This window comes from Lynx canadensis, chromosome E2, assembly GCF_007474595.2.
Source record: "Lynx canadensis isolate LIC74 chromosome E2, mLynCan4.pri.v2, whole genome shotgun sequence".
NCBI classification, from domain to species: Eukaryota; Metazoa; Chordata; class Mammalia; order Carnivora; family Felidae; genus Lynx; species Lynx canadensis.
In genome coordinates, this window is record NC_044317.1 from 30,818,531 (window position 1) to 30,840,060 (window position 21,530).

Below are 21,530 nucleotides of genomic sequence, written 5' to 3' on the forward strand. Positions count from 1 at the left end.
TTTCCTCTTCCATGACCACTTTTGGTCCAGTTACTTTCCCCCCACCCTTCCTCTACCTGCAAATATGCCCCAGGCTTTCTTTTTTTTTTTTTTTAATTTTTTAATGTTTATTTATTTTTGAGACAGAGGGAGACAGAGTGCGAGTGGGGAGGGGCATAGAGAGAGGGAGACACAGAATCTGAAACAGGCTCCGGGCTCTGAGCTGTCAGCCACAGAGCCCGATTTTGCCCCAGGCTTTCTTGCTAACAGTTTTTTTTTTTTTTTCGTTCTATATACCAACTTCCATAATTTATTCATTCTCATATCTGATTATTAGACACCCAGCAAATCTTTTTTCTTTCAGCCTTGAACAGTTTGCTTGTGGTGTATATCTAATCTTTATTTGTCAAAAGAGCAGCTCCAATTAGGTATTCCAACATTACTGTAAACATATTCATAACTTTGGTGGTTTTATTCCAATGACTACTATTTTTTTAAGTTTATTTTAATTTATTGTTTATTTATTTTTTGAGAGGGGTGGGGGGGAGAGAGAGACAGAGAGGGAGAGAGAAAGAATCTGAAACAGACTCTGTGCTGTTAGTACAGAGCCCAACGTGGGTCTTGATCTCATGAATTATAAGATCATGATCTGAACTGAGATCAAGAGTCGGAGGCTTAGCCAACTGAGCCATCCAGGCACCCCAATTGTTATCTTTTTAAAGTTTGTTTATTTGTTTACTTACTTATTTAAGTCACCTCTACACTCAATGTGGCACTCGAACACACAACCCTAAGATGAAGAGTTGTGTGCTCTTCCAATTGAGCCAGTCAGGTGCTACCAATGACTACTATTTTCTATTGTTATTTTAGAAAAGACTGAAATTAGAACTACTGTCATTCCTTTTCAAGTGGGTCTTTTAACTCTGGTTGCTTTTAACATATTCTCTTTGTTCGGAACATCTGTAATTTTACTAGGATGTTTTTTTTAGAGTGGACTTAATTTTTTTTATCCTGCCAAGATTCACTTTATTTCTTGAATCTCAGGATTCATGTCTTTCATTAAGTCTGAAAAATTCTCAGCTGGTATCTCTCTTAAAACAGGTCTTCTCCTTTATGCTCTCTGGCCACTCCCTCTGGAATACCTATTGGACATGTACCAACCAGACATCATCATGCTATCCTCCTTGTCTCTAAAAGAGTTTTTCGTATTGATTTATTGCCTCTCAGCACTAAATTCATTACCTGTCATACCTTTTACGGGCCCTAAGAAAATGGATCTGGCCTCTTTAAATACTGTGTTTCACCAGCCAGTATGATGTCAAGCGTTGTCAGTAGTGGCAGCCAGAGACACAGTATGAGGAGAAGGGTTTTTCTTTTTTGGTTTGGGTGAACTCCTCCCGTGCTCACCTCTGCAGTTCAAGCAGCTTCTTTAAGTGCCTATTGGCTAGCGGCTTTCCCTGGTGACCTCGCCCTTGGGTGGTTGTCTAGTGAAGTGCCTCCAGTGAGACACTTCCCCAGGAAAAGGTCCCTTGGCAACCCTGGAGGGTAGACTTTGGCAAGTTCCAGAGGGTGGATTTCCAGCAAGTTTCGCCACCAATGAGGTGTGGCCACGCCCTCCCAAAAAAAGTGATGATCTCAGCCCTGCTGGACATGGGGCTCTTCCTTAGGTGCTCTGCATCAGCCCTCAGAAGAGTACCCACTCCTCCATTCTTCAGCATTCTCTTTACTTCTTATCAGCCAATCTCTCATCACTCTTTAATCCACCGATTATAGTCAATCATTCTACAAACCTTCCCTGTTCAAATTGCTATGTGGTCTTTCTCTCCTGATTGGGCAAAACTGAGCCATCGTGCTACACTGTGGATCCTTTCCTCATATCTATTTTCTAAATAATGTCTTCTCTCAAGATCTGGGTCTAATCTGCCTCTCCAGCACAATGTTTAACCTATTTGTTAAGTTTTAACTTCTAACGACTGTATTTTCCACTTCTAAAGTTTTACATAATTCTTTTTCCATATGTCCCTACTCTTTTAATTTTTTTTTTTTTCAACGTTTATTTATTTTGGGACAGAGAGAGACAGAGCATGAACGGGGGAGGGGCAGAGAGAGGGAGACACAGAATCGGAAACAGGCTCCAGGCTCCGAGCCATCAGCCCAGAGCCTGACGCGGGGCTCGAACTCACGGACCGCGAGATCGTGACCTGGCTGAAGTCGGACGCTTAACCGACTGCGCCACCCAGGAGCCCCTGTCCCTACTCTTTTAAAATCAGATCCATCTTTCTTTTGTTCTTGGTCTTTCTTTAATGTCTTTAACCATTTAAAAATTACTTATTTTCTATTTTAATAGATCTATATCAGAAGTTCTTAGAGGTCTAATCCTGTTCTTCGTTGTATTTGCTAACATTTACTCCCGGTAAATTGTTCCTCATATTTTTAAAATTTTTGGGTTTTGACCTCATTTCACAGAGGGTTTTATCTTCAGGACCAAGTATAGTCTACACTGAAGCTGTTCTTTTTCCATAATTCTTTTTCTTTATGTTTCTACTAGGTACCTCAGGGGTATTACCAGCTCAGGATCCTTTTATGTCACATTTTTGGCTTGAGAGTTCCTGGACCATGCAGGTGATATAAAAGAAATCAAACCATAAACTCAAGAGAAAGCAGGCCTATGGCTAATGAATTCTCAGGGAAACAATTTTTTTCCCTACCCAGAGCCCACGCTGTTTCTTGGTGCTGTTTGTCAGAGAGTGCTTTCCTCTGAGGGTTTTCATTCAGTATAGGATTTCCATCCTCACTGCCACACTCTGGCCCTCACTCTCACTTGTCCTCATACAGGCATCAATATCCAAGCCCCTTGGCCACAAAGACCAACACACCTTACCTGACAGTTACCACACCATCTAGTCCTTTACCATGCCCTTGTTAAGTATTACAGAATTCCTCATCCTTTTTAACATCACTTCCCCCACTCCACAGACTATTTTCTGTATTTTCACCAACTCTGCTTCTTCCTTTTGACTTTCTATAAACAGAACACATAGAACTATGTTTTCACAGCTCAGAATTCCTCTCCTCTCTACCTTCTACTTTAAACCCTTTACGTGGGTATAGTTTCTATCTGTTGCCGTGTACTTGTAGTATCTACTTGTCACTCTCTGCTTTGGGATTTTTGCCCCAATACTGTGCTTCTTAGTTCCTAGCACTGCAGCACGTGGGCAAGCTCCACTTCATCCACACGTCCACGCCAGCCTCCGGCTTGTCTAGAAGGGAGATCAGGCAAATTCTGAACGATTATTTGTGATGTCTGTCAACCTAAGTGGATCACTAACTTAGCTGCTCTTCTGAAGAACAGAATTAGGTATAGGGAAAACATGAAAGAAAAACACACAAGAGAAACAGCAAACAAAAGAAACCATGGAGTGACCAGAATTGAGGATTCTAAAATAGGATCCAAAGCATACCTCCATATCATCTTTAAAGATAGCTGGGGCAGGTTTGTATTCTGGATCTTCCACATCCCTGTTAAAATACCAACAGATGCCACAATTACTGTATGTACTGGACTTAAAACTTCTCTTGACAGGACAAATGGGAGTCTTGTTGCAAGGACCTTTTAGTGTGTTTTCAGACTGAAATTTCTGTTCTTTAGCCTGAGGACTCGAAGCCACAGCATGAAGGTGGTTCTATGGCAAGTCAGAAGAAAGCTACCTCTAATGGACTCTTACTACCAAGTTCACTTTTAAATGTGGTAATATTAACCTCAACATAGTCTCTTACTTTTCTCTTTTGGTAAGAAAACAAAGATGGTAAAGGCCCTCACTTGTTACAATGAACAACATCATATTTCTCTTCAACTGTAATATTCTTAGCTGTCTTCTTTCCTCTTATGCCCTCAGAATTTTATGGCCTTAATGGCCATGACCATTAAGAATGGAAAAATGAAGGACTCATCACATTACGGGTATGGGGCAGGTCCAGCCTCTTCCTTGATCATACTGTTGGATAAGCACTAACTTATCAGAGTATCATTAGTTCTTTCCGATTGTAAACTCCAATTCTCTTACCACTGCATTACTTAAAGATAAACATCACTGACAGAATATGTGATGTTGATAGAGATACATGGAGAAATCAAGACCCTGAAGTGCACATACCCATCCATATAATCATTTGCCCTCTGTTCTGCAGCAACTGCTTTCTCATCAGGTTTTCCCACTCTTTCCAAGAAGCATAATGCTGGGTCTGCTCGGATAGTGTTATATTTTTCATAACCTGGAGGGATCACCAATTGTGAAAGTAAAAAGGATAAAAAGAAAAAAGATGTATAAATATAAGCATTCCACACATTTATGGTAGATAATGTTCCTGGACTAAACGGACCATATGTTAAAATGATGTACATTAAGCATGTTTTCCAGAAATTATCACAAATTACATGATCTGGCATGTGTATATTTAAAAATTTAGATTAAGTTTATCAGTTAAAGTGAAAAAGAGGAAAACCGATCACACAGAACACACTTGACCTAAGAACTCTTCCTGAGGGGAAGTTATGTGAGACTTCTGCCACCCTTTCATGAAGAAGTGTAGTGACTGACAGACATAATTTGGTGGTGTATGCTGTACCTGATATTGATAATAATATGAGTGTTTCTGGAATAAAGCTGTAGGTGGAAATCATCAAACTGAGAACTAGTTGAATTATATTATACACAGAAGACGACTCTACCTACCTTACTTCTCACTTACCATGTTTAAAAACTCCAATAAGAAGGGACTTATCAGCGTCAAAATCCCACCATTCAGCAGGAACTTCTGAGTGGTCTGGTTCTGGGACCCAAACATCAATGTCACTTTAAAAAAGAAATCACAATATGGCACTATGAATGATTACAAACAAATTAAAGAGGAGGCAAAACTTTACCTAGTTTGTAAACAGCATTATGGTTTTTAAGAAAAAGATGTTAAGATTTCATTTCATTGATCTTTTTGTTTTCCATAATTGCCACCGATAAAAATTACAAAATCGCACAACATAAACAAAGTTAGCATAAAATGAATTAATATTCCTAAACTCAACAGAAGAAATGTTCTAACAGGTTTACTTTACTCTTAACGAAGCATATTCTTTCCACTGGTTTCCTTTAGATACAGACAAAATGTTTTATGGGAAAGTAGAATCTTATGTCAGCAAACAGCCTGACAAAAATCAGCTGGCTCAAGTATTTCATTTTGTACACCAGCAAACTGAGGCCCTAGAAGGGCAAATTAATTGCTTTGGGCTGCAAAACAAGTCATACCTCTTCTAGACTGCTATTGGTAAGAAAATCCCACTGAAAAATTAAGCATTGCTTACAAGTAAAGGAAAATGGAAAGTTGTTTTTTTTTTCCTTTTTAAGTATTTATTTATTTTGAAAGAGAGAGAGAGGAGGGGCAAAAGGAAAGAGAGAGAGAGAATCCCAAGCAGGCTCCATGCTGTCAGTTCAGAGCCCAATGTGGGGCTCAAACCCAAGAACTGCAAGATCATGACCTGAGACTAAATTAAGAGTCAGATGCTTAACCAACTGAGTCATCCAGGTGCCCCCATTTTCATGTTTTATTTACTCATAAGACTTAGAAGCCTTTTGTTTTCATGGCCATTGTCCTTTATTTCCACTATATTAGTGGTTAAATATTGGGTTCTTGTGAACTAGCCCGGGAACATATTGACCGTTTATCAGGTTCTTTCTTTCTTTCTTTTTTAAGTTTATTTATCTATTTTGGGGGAGAGAGAGAGAGAGAAAGCAGGAGAGGGGCAGAGAGAGAATCCCAAGCAGGCTCAATGCTGTCAGCACACAGCCTGACACAGGGCTTGATCTCATAAACTGTGAGATCATGACCTGAGCCAAAATCAAGAGTCGGACACTTAACCAACTGAACCACTCAGAAGCCCCTATCAATTTATTTCTATATGAAAAAGTTATTTTGAGTTTCCAAAGACAACCAACTTACAAATGACCTTGGGCTACACAACTTAATTGTAAGTAGGAAACTCCTCACTTTTTCAAATATATCCATATAGGTCTTTGTAATTAACTTATGAAATTTTGGTGCCAAGATGAAATTCTACTTCATTTTCATTATGTTTTATCATATCTCTGATTCTTTGAAAACTGGTAAATCACGAATGTCAGAGAAATTCTCAACTAGAATTATTTGATTTCCTGAAATAATTTATCCTATCCAACTCCATCTTCTTTGTTGAATAAAATACAAGAATGATGTTTGTGTGTGAAAATTAATGACATTTATTTGCTAATTCCTGTCAGACATAAGCTGTACGTTAGGCTAAGGGAGACAATGGCTTGAATCACTATGGTAAAGAAGTAAACATTTCAGTCCTTCCATGTATGGCAGATTTTCCTTTTTAGTGGTGTTGTATGTGTTACTTATAAAAGGTTTCTGGGAGAGTAGTAATTTCACATGATAAGCAAAGGAAATTATGTTTGCAAAATTAAAAATGCTCTTTAGTAGTTGTTTCATACTCCTGAAAACAGCCATATTACCACAGCATTCACGGAACGGATTTATTATAGTTTTTAGTCCTTTATTATATTGTCATTTTTTAGGCATGATAGTTATATATGGCATACAAATAGCACTTTGAATGTTTTAATCAAATTATGAATCAAAAACTTGCCATTTTCTGGGGTGCTTGGGTGGTTCAGTCACTAAGTGTCTGACTTTGGTTCAGAACATGATCTCACAGTTTGTGAGTTTGAGCCCTGGGTCGGGCTATCTGCTGTCAGCACAGAGCCCACTTTGGATCCTCTATCCCCCTGTCTTTTTGCCCCTCCCGCCTCATGCTCTGGCTCTCTCTCTCAAAAATAAACATTTTTTAAGAACCATGAAAAGTGGATAGGAAATTACTTTTTATTTTTCATAAATCTTTTGCCAGCAGAAAAAAGTTTTAACCCAAGGAATATGGAGAAAAGGATGTAGACCTTTCTCTAGATTCTTAAAGGAAATTATCTGCACTTAAGTAACATTATTACCTCTAATCTTCTTTAAAAAAAAACCCAGAAGGGCTGCAATCACAGTATTTTCTAGCTTAATGAAGAAAAATAGAGAAAGAATGATTTTCCCGTGATTTGGTCAAAGTTGAAAAAACGATGAGGAAAAATACAGTTACAGAAGATATTTATTTTTGATTGATTTCCTGACCAGGACGAAAAAGTGTGAGAACCAAAAGATGAAGGCAAGAGGAAAGAATTTCAGAGGGTCAGGTAGTTCCCCTCACCAACCATCAGGTGGCACTGTAAGCTCAGAACACTGTGATAAGCTTCGGCGGTAGAAAGATTTCCTACTTGTAAAGAGCATATACCTGCCCTGTGTTTGATTGTAAGTGACAAATGCATGTGAAGTGTTTGTTAACTGCTAGGGAAAGGACCATAATGAGGTGCATGTGCTCCTGCTGTTGATTTCTGTTTTTAAAGATTCAGTTCACATGCTGTCTCTTGCATAAAACTGTCTTTAACTTCCCCAGGCCAGATCACTCATTCAAAATATATTTAAACAGCACTCATTAAGTGCCAATAATAGCAATAATAAGGCAGACACTCCCTCCCCTCATGAAGAGGTACCTGCACTACTGCATGGTGAATGGTGTGACAGGGTTCTCTGGGTACGTGCCTGACCTGGAGGCTGAGTTGATGTCAGCTGAGCAGGAAGAGCCCGGAGAACGGAGGAAAGGGGGAAAGGGAATGTTCCAGCAAGAGTGTAAAAGCCTGGAGGCACTGGTAATCATGGCACCTGTGAGAAATGTGGACCTGAAGTTCAGGAGAGAGATGTGAACTGGAGACAGATCTGGAAGACCCTTAGAATAAAAACAAAAACTGATGGGGCACCTGATGGGGCAGTTGCAAGAGTGGGTGACTCTTGATCTTGGGGTCATGAGTTTGAGCCCCACATGGGACATACAGATTACTTAAATAAATAAAACTTAAAAAAAAATTAAAAAAACACCTGACACCACAGAAGAGAGACAGCATCCAAGAAAAGGAGGTGACAACAAGAGGGCCTATGAGAAGACATTTAAGAGGGTGAAGAGGAGCCTGCAGAACAATAAGCAGAAAGAAGCTCGAAAGAACACGTCCAGGTGAATGCTGCTATAGACACATTTTAAGGAGGCAGTGGCCAACAAAGGTGAAGTCAGATAAGCAGTAGGGTTCCTCCATGTGTTCAGCAGCAAGCTTACTGGTGGACGAGTGGGCAGGCAGAAGAGAGGGGGTGGCAGCTGAGCTGTGGGGGAGTGCGTAGGAAATGGCAGAGCAGAAAAAGGAGACACAGACACAGAAATCAAGGAGAGTGATAACACAGTAGCGTGAGGAGACACAGGTCCAAAAGCACTGTGTGTGTGGTGAGTGTGTGTGTGTGCGTGTGCGTGTGTCTGGATCTATGCTGAGGGAGATGCAAATATGATAAAATCCAAATGAAAAGTTGGGGGCCAGGGGGAGATTAATGAAAGAGGAAATGTAGGGATAATTCACAGATCATAGTTTCTCCACAAGTGGAGGCCAAGGGAAAAGAGGGGTCACTCGGTCAACAAATATGTATTGGGTGTTATTATGTCCCAGATTCTAGGGGCTGTGAAAAAAATGATCAATACGACAGATAGCATGTTTAACCTTCAAGCAGCTTAAACTATAGTGGGAAGAGAAAGACAGACAAATAAACATGACTCTAATAAGCATTTCATAGGCATTATGAATGAGATAAAGTAAGGTTACGTAGTAGCGAGTGACTGCTAGGCTTGCTTTAGCTAGGGAGGCCAGGGAAGGCCTATCTGAGGAGGTAGAAGCTGAATAGAGGCCTGAATGACCTGAAGAGACAGTTCTGGGGAAGCTGAGGTGTAAGAGTGTACCAGGAGGCACAGCACAGAATGAGCCTGACGTGCTGGAGAAACAGAAACACCAGTGTGGCTGCAGCATTGTGGGTGAGGGACAGAGCGCTGAGGAAAAAGGACAACCGGGTGGGTGTAGTTGCATGAATGCCTACAGAAGACAGTATTACAAAAAAATTAAAGAAGATAGCATTTCAGGAAGAAGAGAGAAGTAGAATAAGGAACAAAGAGACCAGGGTGTCGGACAGATCATATGTGGATAAAAGTCAGTCACCATTCTTCCACTGGGTTAGGAGGGAAGAAGAAAAGAATGAACACAGGGAAGGTTCAGTTTTAGATTTAGTTTTAGATTTGCTGCTACTGTTGTTGTGACAGAGCCAGATGATGATGGTGATGATGATGATGATGATGACTGATACTGCTACTAGTGACAGAGCCAGACTGAGACTAACAGAGGAAAGGCAACAAACTGGCAAGGGTGAATTCTGTAAATGTGGTAGAATTTTCTTCTTGTGAACTTCACTGAGTAAGCAGCCACTTTGATAGACAGTTTTCTGGTCATAGAATTTTTGCTATTTTCAGTATATTACTGAAAATATCAACAGGTTATTTAATTAATTTACCTTGCATCAACTCCATCAAATACTTTCTGACACTCATTTCCAATGACTTCTTGCTTTAGATAATACAGCATTCTTACACGAAGCAAAACCCTAAAATGAGGGAAAGGAAATCAAAAGACACAAAGATATTAATCATTAAAGAAAATTCATCCATGAGGTTAAAATTGGAAAAGAATTTGTTTACAGAATTTTTGTAATTAAATAATTACTTCTGATTAAATAAATCTCATTACTACCATATATATAAACTAGGTTTCTCCAAAATCTTCACAATCATCATTATTTAATATCCAAGTAAGATATACTGAGATCATTTGGAGGCCAGTTTTATTTTTCTCTCTGTTGATGAAAACAGTGACACAAGAGGTATAGTATACCATGATTTGCTGAAGGATACCCTGTAAGATTAAGATTAGGATTGGTCCTAGACCATACTATCTCTGTACTCAAAATCAGCATGCTTTAAGATTTTTAATAAATTCAGAAATATAAACTTCTAAAGAGTTGTGTTAAAAATACCCTACTACCTACTTATTACAGTGGTGTTTTATATGTTTTTTGTATCCTTCATCTTGAAGTAGCTGCTCAGGATTATATTTTCGAAGCCATTCTGCTTTCTGTATATCAAATGAGCTTGTTTGAGTCTTTACTTTCTTCCCTTTTCGACCCCTGGGTACTGGGGCTGACAGGCCTGTTAAAATGAGAAGGACACGTGGTATCAGGGATAATCTGTAGAAAGATTTGCAATTTGGCACATTTTTTTCAACACAAGAAATTTCTGGAGACTTTCAGAGGTCTGTGCAGGCTGTATAGAGATCTTTAAAATATTAATGGTAACATGGGGCGCCTGGGCGGCTCAGTTGGTTAAGCCTCCGACTTCGGCTCAGGTCATGATTTCATGGTTTGTGGGTTCGAACCCCGTGTCGGGCTCTGTGCTGACAGCTCAGAGCCCGGAGCCTGCTTCAGATTCTATGTCTCCTTCTCTCTCTGCCCCTCTCCTGCTCACGCTTTGTCTCTCTCTGTCTCTCAAAAAAAAAAAAAAATGTTTAAAAAAAAATATATTAATGGTAACAATACTGACCCAATCGCAAGGTAAGTTAACATGATGATTATACACACATATTAACAGTTCCCCGCAAACACCCAATAATTCTGTATCTGAAATTAATCACTGTGATTTCCATTTTGTTCTAAAACACATTATTTGTTTTCCAAATGTAAAAACCAAAAGCTAAAACCTGTACCTCTGCTTTGGTTTTAGTTTCTTTAGTTACAAAATAAGTTTTGGCCTCTTGATTTTCAAAACTGCATTAGGTTTAGTCATTGTGGATTCCTGTTTAAGAGAGCTATATTCATTTTATGTGATACTTTTGTTGTGAAATATTTCTTTTTCTTTTACTATTTTAAAGTAATCTCTACACCAAACGTAGGGCTCGAACTTACAACCCCAAGATCAAGAGTCACATGCTCTACTGACTGAGCCAGCCAGGCGCCCCTGAAATATTTCAAAACTACAGAAAATATATTCCTACTCTTAACCTTAGCATATTCCATATTTGGTCAGTGTTTTATTAAAGGAAATGAATACGCATAGTTGAAGTTCAATACACTCCTTCCTTCCCAGAGATAATCACTACCCTGAATTTGTCTTTTCATTCCATGCCTCTTTGTATTCATAGGTCGGAGAAATATTTAAGTTTATAGACATTGTATTTCACATGCAATTCTGCAAATTATTGATTACTTTGGTATTTTTTTGAGATTTAATACTTGCCGACTCACAAGGCTGTAATTTATCCATTTTAACTGCTGTTAAAAATCTATTGTATGAGTATCACTGCATACCACCACCTACCTATTAAACTCAATGATGCTTGAGTTGTTTCACTTACAATTTTTAACAATTACTAAAAAAACAGTTTTGATTCCTTTCAATTTCTACCTCGTATCTCTTTTCCTTGCTGTCCTCTACCAGCCAGGAATCTTACCACAATGGTAAACAGAAGCATGCTGTGGCCTGTCCATTTCTTCTGACAATGTTGGCAATTTTGCCTTTATATTTTGAGACCGTTTTGTTTGGTGTATAAAGTTCATACTTGTTATATCTCCTTTTATGGATCAGTCATTTTATTACTGTGTAGTATCTCTTTTTGATCCTAATTAATGCCCTCCACCTTAAATTGCTATTCTATTCTATGTTAATACTGTTCTACATTCCAGAGTCCTCCTCACTCTGATTTGGAAACCAGTGCATACTTAAAAATATACATACTTAAGTTTTCCTAATAAAATATGTAGATATTCCATACAAACTTCTCTTTAACAAAACTGCTTCAGATTTCATCACATAATCCTATTTATTTTTTCACTTCTGTTACATGCTAATTTATAATTTACACGAGATCTGTTGTGCTTGACTGTTTCTACAGCACCTTATTCTTCCTCCAAAATCACAGTATATTTGAAGTATCTTTAAAGATATTAATGCTGGTTTAAAAAAGTTCTTTTCCTTGCATAGTCCTTATTTCCTCCGAGTTCATTTAGATGGTTTGTTTCTCGTCTCCACCTCTCATGTTGGAAACTTTACTCGGGTGTCTGGTATCCTTGGTTGTTTGCTCATATTTGAGACAGACCAAAAAGTTGACACAGATGGTCTGACGGGACTCACTGAAGGGCAATCTGCTGTTACCCTTCATATTGTTAGGTTTTGCCCTGATCAGACTCCGCAAAGAAAATTCTTTAGTTTTCTTCCTTGAGTATGACATTGTTCAATATACATACATTCATTCGGTCCCCATTTAGGAGCTCCATACCTCAACTACCAATGCAACCCAGAGACCCTCCACTTCACTCTCCCTAGAGAACAAACTTTAAGTCATTTTTCATCCTGATGACACAGAACTGAAGAGGATATTTAGCAATCTGAACTCTGTTTAAACAACTTGTAGTCAAAACCTCTGTCCTTTACACCTACTTTCAGAGGTTCCTGATATGTCACAGGCTGAAACTTTTGGGTAATCTGTGCAGCAAACCAGTCGGTCGTTGCCTTTTCCTACTGCTGACCTAAGATTCAACTCTCTCTGGTTGGTTGAGTTAGTCACCACTCATCTATTTGCTTCCAGGTTCCAAAACTGTGTTGCTATTTCCTCTCCCATTCTCTCTCTTCTTTTGAGGGTTTATGCCTATTTACTTTTTAATTATGGAATTAAGCATAGTCAAAAACAGATGGAGTAATATGAAGGATCACAATGTCCTGTCATCCAACTTTAATAATTATCAGCTCATGGTCAATTTTGTTTCATCTATACCCTGTTCACTCCCCAACCTTCTATGTTATTATTTTTTTTCTTCTATATTATTTTGAAGTAAATCTAAGACACCAATCATTTCATGAACAAATACGACTATCTTTATTAATTTTTAAAATTTATTTATTTAAGTCATCTCTACCACCAACGTGGGGCTAAAACTCACAATCCCAAGATCAAGAGCTGCACTCACCTCTGACTAGGCCAGTCAGATACCCACCCCCCTTTTAAAGTTTATTTACTTAAGTAATCTCTACCCTCAATGTGGGGCTCTTTTAGCGATATATAAAAGACAAAGCCTCCTTTAAAAAAATAACCATTATCAGCTCCAAGAAAGGCAAATAATACTTCCTTAATACTTGATATTCAAATTTACTATTATCTAAAAAAGATAATTTTAAAAAATCCCCTGGGCTGTTTGTTTCAACCAGGAATGAAATAAGACCCCCACAATGCAAGCAGCTGAGGACTCTTAAATCTTTTAGGTTACAGCAGGGTTTTCAATCTCGGCACTGTTGGTATTTTGAACTGCATAGTTCTTTATTGTGCAGGGCTGTCTATACCCCCGTGCCCTCTACCTACTAGATGCTAGTGACATGCTCAAAGCAGTGACAATCCTAAATGGTGGCAGGACCAGGCACAGAATCATGTCTGGCTGAGAGCCACGGGTTTTGGATAGCCTCTTTACCTGCCTGCCCCCACTTTGTTGAAGAAACTAGGACTTTTGTCTGTAGAATTTATCAAGTGTAATGCCTTAATTTTTTTTTTTCTCTTCACTGACATGTAAGTGGGGTTTCAAGGAAGAGTGAGATTATATTTGTGTCCATCTTCCATCCTTACCTGAAGTCAGTTCTGCACATTACTGATTTAATTGCCCGCAACTAAGACAGCCTCCAGTGATCACCCTAATCTAAAATAGGTGCTTTCTGTTTTCTCCATTTCAGAAGTTATTTTATTTACCTCACAGTACTTATCACATTCTGTAATTATTTATCTCCTTTCTTATTATGTCTATCTACCTGGCCGGAATGCAAAGTTCATGATGAGCTCAGGGATCTTGTTTCTTCTTATCTTCCCACTACCTTGCACGAGAAGCACACAGTAGACACTATAACAGGTATGTGTTGATTAAATAGAACAAAATTGTAACACAACTTTCAGGGCGTAGTAATCTTTTTTATCTTTACAGAAAAATCAATTACTTTATGCTATGAAAGAATTACTTTATGCAGAAAAGAATGTTCTATTAGAAAGGATGTGGAGAAAAAGGGACTTATATATACCTTATATATACAATTTACAGTTGTAAACTGGTATAGTCATATCTGATGGCAAATTAAAGTATTTATGAAAACTTAAAATGTATACATCAGTGTTTCTCAACTTTAATATACATACTAATTGCTAAGGAACTTGTTAAAGTTCAGTTTCTGATTCAGTAAGTCTGAGGCCCAAGATTCTGTACTTCTAAGAAGCTCTCAGGAGATGCTGATGCTATTAACCCATAGACCACATTTTAGGTACTAAGGATGTACATAAGCTATCCTTCGACAATTCCATTTCATGGTATTTATTTTAGTGACAGGTTTAGTCACATGAACAAGGATAAACGCAGATGGATCTTCACTGAAACTTGTTTTTTAATTCTCTACAGCGAGAAATGGCCTAAGTGCCCATCATTAAAAGCAGATGCTAAATAAATAGCAACACTATGAACTACTAAAAAGGAGTTTTAAAAATGAGATAGATCTATATGAACATGGATGAGGGAAGACTTCTGAGACAACAACCTGCGAACGGATTTATGTTGGATCAATAACCAAACTGCACGTAAACCTGTATGTGAAACCCAACCAAACTGATAACACTAGTATTTTCTAAGTTGGAACTTGAATTGAGCGTGAAGCTTAAGGATTCATTAGTGTTAACTCTACAGTGCTTCAACACTTTATAGGGTACTATGGTGCCACCTATATAACTGAACATAAATGTAATAAGAAAGAATGTTCTTACCCAGATGATTTTGTAGCTCTCGTGTCTGCCCATCTTCAGTTGGAGTAATGAGATCCCATATGAAGCCTTTAATTTTCTCATCTCCTCGGTAGTGAACAAGGCAATAAGCTAAGAGGGCTCGGCAAATTATTTCTACATCATGCTCATTCAGCTGCCTTTTAAAACGACCATGAGACAGAATCTCTCTCCATCGGCCCCATCTGGTTAAAAAAGGTAAACTTACATTAATATTTAGTCAAGTTCTAGAGAAAAACAGAACTCATGGATAAAAGGCTTGAAAACTACAAAAAACACATTTGTCATGAATAGGATGTACCTAATAAAGTTTTTTCCCTGAGTGTAAAATGCAGAACCATGGTATAGTGATTTCAAGTGTGTCTTATTCAATAATGGATAACAAGATTATCCATTTTATATTATTGAATATGCAACTCTCAGAAAAACAAGGAATTTGACTTCAGTGATACATTTATAATTTAAAACTTAAGGATACTCCATCATTCTGCTACTAAATATACGTTAAGCATATAAATGTAGGGTATTTTAAATCTACTTAAAATAGATTTTTATTGATTCTAACAAGATGAAAAAATACACTAGAATACAGTGTACGTTTTCTGTAACTTTATATAGACTATTAACAAGAAATATTAAAAAAATTTTTTTACCCATAAACTAGAAGATTTTTCTCTACTCTAAAGCATTCAGTTCTTCCATAGCCATTGGAACGATCACAGGGTCTCCGGAGTTTGGGCTTTTCATCCCCTTCACTTTCGGCTTCAGATAATTCCGCCAACTCATCTTTTGTGGCACTAAAGGGTCTTGTTTGCTTCCTAATTCTTGGAGTGTCAATAACCAAGCTGTTCTGTAAAATTGTTAACAGCTATTACTTAAAGGTCCTTTTACTATTTTGTTTATAACAATGTTTTATATCTTCACCTTTCAAATTGTACAAACAATAAAATAATTACAAAAAGTCAGAAAAAGAAATTACTAACAATTTCATCAACCTACCAGATCAACTTAAAAATTTTTATATTCCTTTAAAATGCTTATTACCATACACATATAATATTGTGACATCACAGTCATAGGATGAAAAGAATTTGGTATTTGGCCTTATCATTAATATGAGAGTTATTGTGTTATGCTTTATATAATAACCATAATATATTTTTAAACTATATTTATGCATCTTAGTTTTCTTTACCTAATTCATAGTTTAGATAGTTTTCAATTTTTTTTCGCCTTATTTTTAAGTAGGCTTCACACCCATCATGGAACCCAAAGAGGGGCTTGAACTCACAACCCTAAGATCAAGACCTGGGCTGAGATCAAGAGTTGAATGCTTAACAGGTTGAGCCCCCCAAGAGCCTTTGTTTTCAATTTTTAAAATAAATAATGCTAAAGTAAATATTTGTTAAAAAAATTTTTTTTTAATGTTTACCTAGTTTTGAGCCAGAGAGAGGCAGAGCATGAATGGGAGAGGGGCAGAGAGACAGGGAGACATAGAATCTGAAGCAGGCTCCAGGCTCCGAGCTGTCAGCACAGAGCCCGACGCGGGGCTCAAACTCACAGACCGTGAGACCATGACCTGAGCCGAAGTTGGATGCTTAACCGACTGAGACACCCAGGTGCCCCATTAAAATAAATATTTGTAATCTAAGTTTATCCTAAAGATAAATCCAAAAAAGGGAAATATCTAGAAATACCAATACTGGTCAAAGGATTTAAATATTTTATAGATCCAAAAACATGTTTTAGTCCTTTCCAAAAGAGTTATATTAATACACAAAAAGCAAGGTAATTAAGTGTATGAACCTCACCATGTTTAATTCAGTTTAACTCATTCAAAACAACTTAAGTTGACATGTTTTTTACCTTCAATGAAATTATTTCCAAGTTAGGAAGATATTCTTTGAGAATATGTAAAAAGTCTGTTTCTCCTTCAATTTTACCCACTAATTTTAGAATTCATCAATGGGTCTTGTCTGCTACAATTATTACTGTGGTCAATACATGGTAGAACTCTTCTCTTATGCCTTCTATATTTGTTAATCGGCCTTTTTTCAGTAAGAAAGAGTTGTCCTTTTGCCCCACCCCAGCTTCTTTAAAGACAACAACAACAAAAAAAAACCCTAACTGTATTTTTTGAGTAAATTTTCAAGTCTTCTGCCCACAATCTTTTGAGGTTTGATGTATTTTTGATCACCTTATATGAGCTTTCATATAATAACAATATTGACTTTCATATAAATTTCTGCTATAAATAAGTCTCACCAGTCTAACTGCCCTTTTATTTTCCATTAAGTACTTTGGAGTACTTAATGGAAAAAGTACTTAAGTAGTCTTATGTATTTGCATATGCCAAACATTTCCTTTGTGATTTCTTTCTAATTTAGAATGTTTTCCCACCAAGTATTTGATAAAACAGAAATCTAGTTTTTCCATTTTTTCATGCTTTCAAAGAATTTAAAAAAATTTTTTTATCGCAAATTGGAGTTTACTTGGTATAGAGTATATCATTATAAAGTTCCCCCAACGCTAACTCAATATTCTAGTCATGATTATTATATAATGCCTTTTTCTCTAATATTTCTTTATTAAAACTTATAATTTGATCCTTTTCTGTTATTTTGTTCTTACTCTTTATATCTTTTTCTCAGTAGCATGCTGTTTTAATCATGTTTATAATACATTATGTTTTAATAGATAGTAAATAATGCTAGTCTGCCTTCTTTGTACTTCATTTTCAGAAAACCTTTAAATGTCTTTTTCAAAGCATAAATAAGAAAATGTAACTGTACAAGTATTAAATGAGTAAGTAAGTGCTTATAAAAGTTTATTTATAAAGTGCTTAACTCCCCAAGGTAATACACAAGGCCCTATAATGTGACCCATATCTATGGTCTCTAACCTTGCCTATCACCTCCTCACTGCCTACACTGCCATGTCATTTCTATTTCTGGAATACCAGAGCTTATTTCCACCAATGGCTTACTGCCATTCCCTGTACCTTGAAAGATTTTCCTCATGTCTTTACATTATTGGCTCTTTCTGGTCATTCAATCTCAGCACAACTGAGAGTGACCTCCCTTGACCACGTCGCTTAATGCTGTCTCTACACCTCCCAGCATTCTCTGCCATCTGTTTCATTTTCTTCCCTCTCTGAAACTATCTTATGCACTTGTTTACTTCTGTCTCACCTACGAGAATTCATAAGTTGTGTAAAAGCAGTGGTTGCTTTGTCTTGGGCACACTGTCCCTAATGTGAGAATGGCACTTGACTCATAGTTGGATGAATGCATAAATGCATACGAGTGTCTCTGGATCCCCAACAGAGACTTTTGAAAACTCACAAATATCACACTATAGGCATTGTTCTATATCTCCCTCATATTTTAAATTTAACTGTGTTGGAGCTCTTTCTATATCACTAGTACATAGGGATCTACATGATTATTTTTACTTATTGCATTAGACAGTAATGCATGCACTAATCCTCTATCATAAGAGGTTTAGTTTGTAAGTTTTTTCTAAAACAAAAAAATGTGGCAATGAACATCACTGTACTGTATTATCATTGTACCTGTATGATTATTGCTGTAAGACAGGTTCCTAAAAGTGCATTTAAAATAAACATTTAATATTCTTGACAATTCATTTTTCCAGGGAAACTTTACATATTGTCTGGTTATATGAAAAAACTTAACATTTTGATTTTGGTTGCATTTCTATGTTTATAAACTCTTTTTTTTAATTTTTTAAAAATGCATTTATTTATTTTTAACAGAGACAGAGAGATAGAGCACGAGTGGGGGAGGGGCAGAAAGCGAGGGAGACACAGAATCCGAGGCAGGCTCCAGGCTTTGAGCTGTCGGCACAGAGCCCAATGCAGAGATCGAATCCATGAACCACGAGATCATGACCTGAGCTAAACTTGGAAACTTAACCGACTAAGCCACCCAGGTGCCCCTATGTTTACAAACTCTTAAAATGCTTAAAATATGTAGTTTTCTTGCCAACTGACAAATCTCCCAATTAAATTTGATAATTTACTTAACTAAATCACATACATCTGTCAGTAAGTATACTCCTAAGTGTTTTGTATCTTTTTTTCCTTCTGTGAATAGGTGTTTTCTTCCATTATATTTTTCTACTTCTGTTAGTACCAATATTTAAGAAGGCTAAGTGGTGTATTTATCTTCTATCAAGTTAATTCATTAAACTCATTTATTTACTTTTAAATGTTTATTTTATTTGAGAAAGAGAGAGAGAGTGAGAGGGAGCGAGTGAGGAGAGGGGCAGAAAGAATCCCAAGCAGGCTCCGTGCTATCAGTGTAGAGCCAGACATGGGATTTGATCTCATGAACCGTGAGATCATGACATGGGTTGAAATCAAGAGTTGGAGGCTTAACCGACTAAGCCATCAGGGCGCTCCTATACTTTTAATGAGTAAAAAATTCCATTGCTTCCAGATTCCACTGCCTTTTTATTTTTATTTTTTTTAAATGCTCATTTATTTTTGAGAGAGCTCAAGTGTGGGAGGAGCACACAGAGGGGGACAGAGGACTTGAAGCAGGCTCTGCGCTGACAGGCTGAGAGCAGCAAACCCGATGTGGCTCAAACTCACAAACTGCAAGATCATGACCCAAGCCCAAGTCGGATGCTCAACCAACTGAGCCACCCACGTGCCCCTCCATTGCCTTTTTAGACATATAAACATGCCATATGTAAATAATGATGTTTTTATAAATATCGTTTCAAATTTACTTATTTGTTTCACATACAATTACACATATTTCTGAAACACATTAAATAGTAACGATTGTGTATGGCAGTGGTATTATTTCTCATTGTAAAGTTTTACATTTTAATTAAAAAGACTATCTATTAAAATAGATCCCATGCATCAATGCTTAATATAGAATTCTTTCAATCATTTAGCAGTTATCTTGCTAATAGATAAGATTCACATTGATTCCTATACATAATTAGTCAGGTGTCTTATGAAGTAAACAGTTATGTTATTATTAGTTCTACAAATTGTATTTTAGCTTTTTGGCCCTTTCTTAGCTCTAAGTAAAGTTAAAAAAGAAATAGTTTTGCCACTTTCTTGACTGTTTTTTTTTTTTTCTCCTTTTGTATCTGACTGGATCATCATTAATGGGAGCGGACTCCAAGGAAACAAAGTTAAAGAGCAAAATAAACATAACTGATGATTTGAAGACATTTTACAAATTAAAAAACACATTACAATTTTAAGAATATAAGTATTCAAACTTAAATTTTCCCTGTATTACAACCTATCATGATAGATACCAGAGGTATTAAATTGAAGCAGTGCCTAACTCAATATATGATCATTCAGATACTCCACATCAATTTATTTATGAAGTAAATTTATTTCAGTAAGTACACAGTTGAATACCTTAAAATATTATAATAATATTAGAAAGTATCCTAATAGATATTTCAAAGGGAAAGAAATACTTACTCTGCCACTGATGGCATCTATATCTATTTCTGCCTTTTTAGCCCATTTCTGCCAGAAGTTAGGATCATCTAAGGAAATATCTGTCCGATTTCCAGATGCCACAAAACTTGCCTGAAATACATAATGGCAGTTTTTCAAAATGTTTTGAAGTTTAGAGGAAAATCTATCAAAGTATATTTACAACATTATCTCCTCACATTTATTGGGGATAGAATTTGAATTCAGCATACACACATACACTCAAAGGATACTCCAAATGCTATGGTCTGAAACAGCACAGCATCTGCTCACGGCAAAAGGCTCACTGCCAACATAGGCTGGAGTTTTTAGGAAAGGATTAAGTAAGTTATTACTGTTGTTTAACTCAAGCTTTTGATAAGTAAGGATCAAATCTCTTTGGTCAAGAAGCTACACAGGACAGAGATATGCTTTCTAGATATACTACATGAATATTAAGAAATTAGGTTAGAACAAGAATTTCAAAACTGCTTGCCCTATACAGTTCATTTTCTGGTATACTCCTACTTTATTTCCATCACATTTTTAAAGAGATAGGTCTCCTAAAGAAAATGCAATACAGGATATAAGAAATAAAAAAAATATCACTCTGTCTTTACATTAAAAACGCTTTTCCTTACAACAATACTGCATAGTCATTGTAAAAATTTAAGAGATTACAGAAAAACAAAAAAAAATACAGATGATTTACTTTCTTAAATATTGTAGAAATCATACAATCTTTTAGTTGGAACAAACTTTAGATATTGCAGCTCAACACTGTCACTTACAAACTAATAACCGTTATTTGAAACTTAAGTCCCTGAAAATAGATACGCCACTTCAAAGGAAGTCATCAAAGTGCTTTATAAAAATGAAACAAACAGTAAAGACACGTGATGCTTTAAAAAAGAAAAGAGCCTAAAAAATGCATGGGAACACTTACAAGAGTTAAAGGGAAGAATGTAGTCAAATTATTTTCAAAAGAGAATATAATTGGTAAATGGCTTACAGATAATGATTAATTATCTGGGATATAATCAAATGATAAAAATCTTCATTAAAAAACCCTTCTTGATGGCATTTTAAAAGAAAATTACACATTAAAGAGATGATAAAGCAGCTATACGCAAACAAGCCATTTATGACACTCAAGGTAAGTCTGCAAGTTTGAACAGTGGAACACTAATGATATGAAGGAATCACTGTGAATTTGATTTTTGAATGTAATG

At 36.7% G+C, this 21,530-nt stretch overlaps 1 protein-coding gene across 8 annotated transcripts in view; it reads right to left on the bottom strand.

The window, feature by feature from the left end:
* CHD9 (chromodomain helicase DNA binding protein 9) overlaps positions 1-21,530 on the bottom strand; it is a 158,515-nt gene that overhangs the window by 34,164 nt on the left and 102,821 nt on the right. For all 8 annotated transcript variants that reach the window (XM_032591500.1, XM_032591498.1, XM_032591499.1 and 5 more), the window contains exons 19-26: positions 20,302-20,412; positions 15,473-15,669; positions 14,805-15,004; positions 10,015-10,174; positions 9,484-9,573; positions 4,729-4,832; positions 4,134-4,251; positions 3,441-3,498 (exon numbers count right to left, since the gene is read on the bottom strand). In XM_032591500.1, the coding sequence (XP_032447391.1) occupies positions 3,441-3,498; positions 4,134-4,251; positions 4,729-4,832; positions 9,484-9,573; positions 10,015-10,174; positions 14,805-15,004; positions 15,473-15,669; positions 20,302-20,412 (1,038 nt within the window). The remainder of the gene's footprint in view (positions 1-3,440; positions 3,499-4,133; positions 4,252-4,728; positions 4,833-9,483; positions 9,574-10,014; positions 10,175-14,804; positions 15,005-15,472; positions 15,670-20,301; positions 20,413-21,530) is intronic.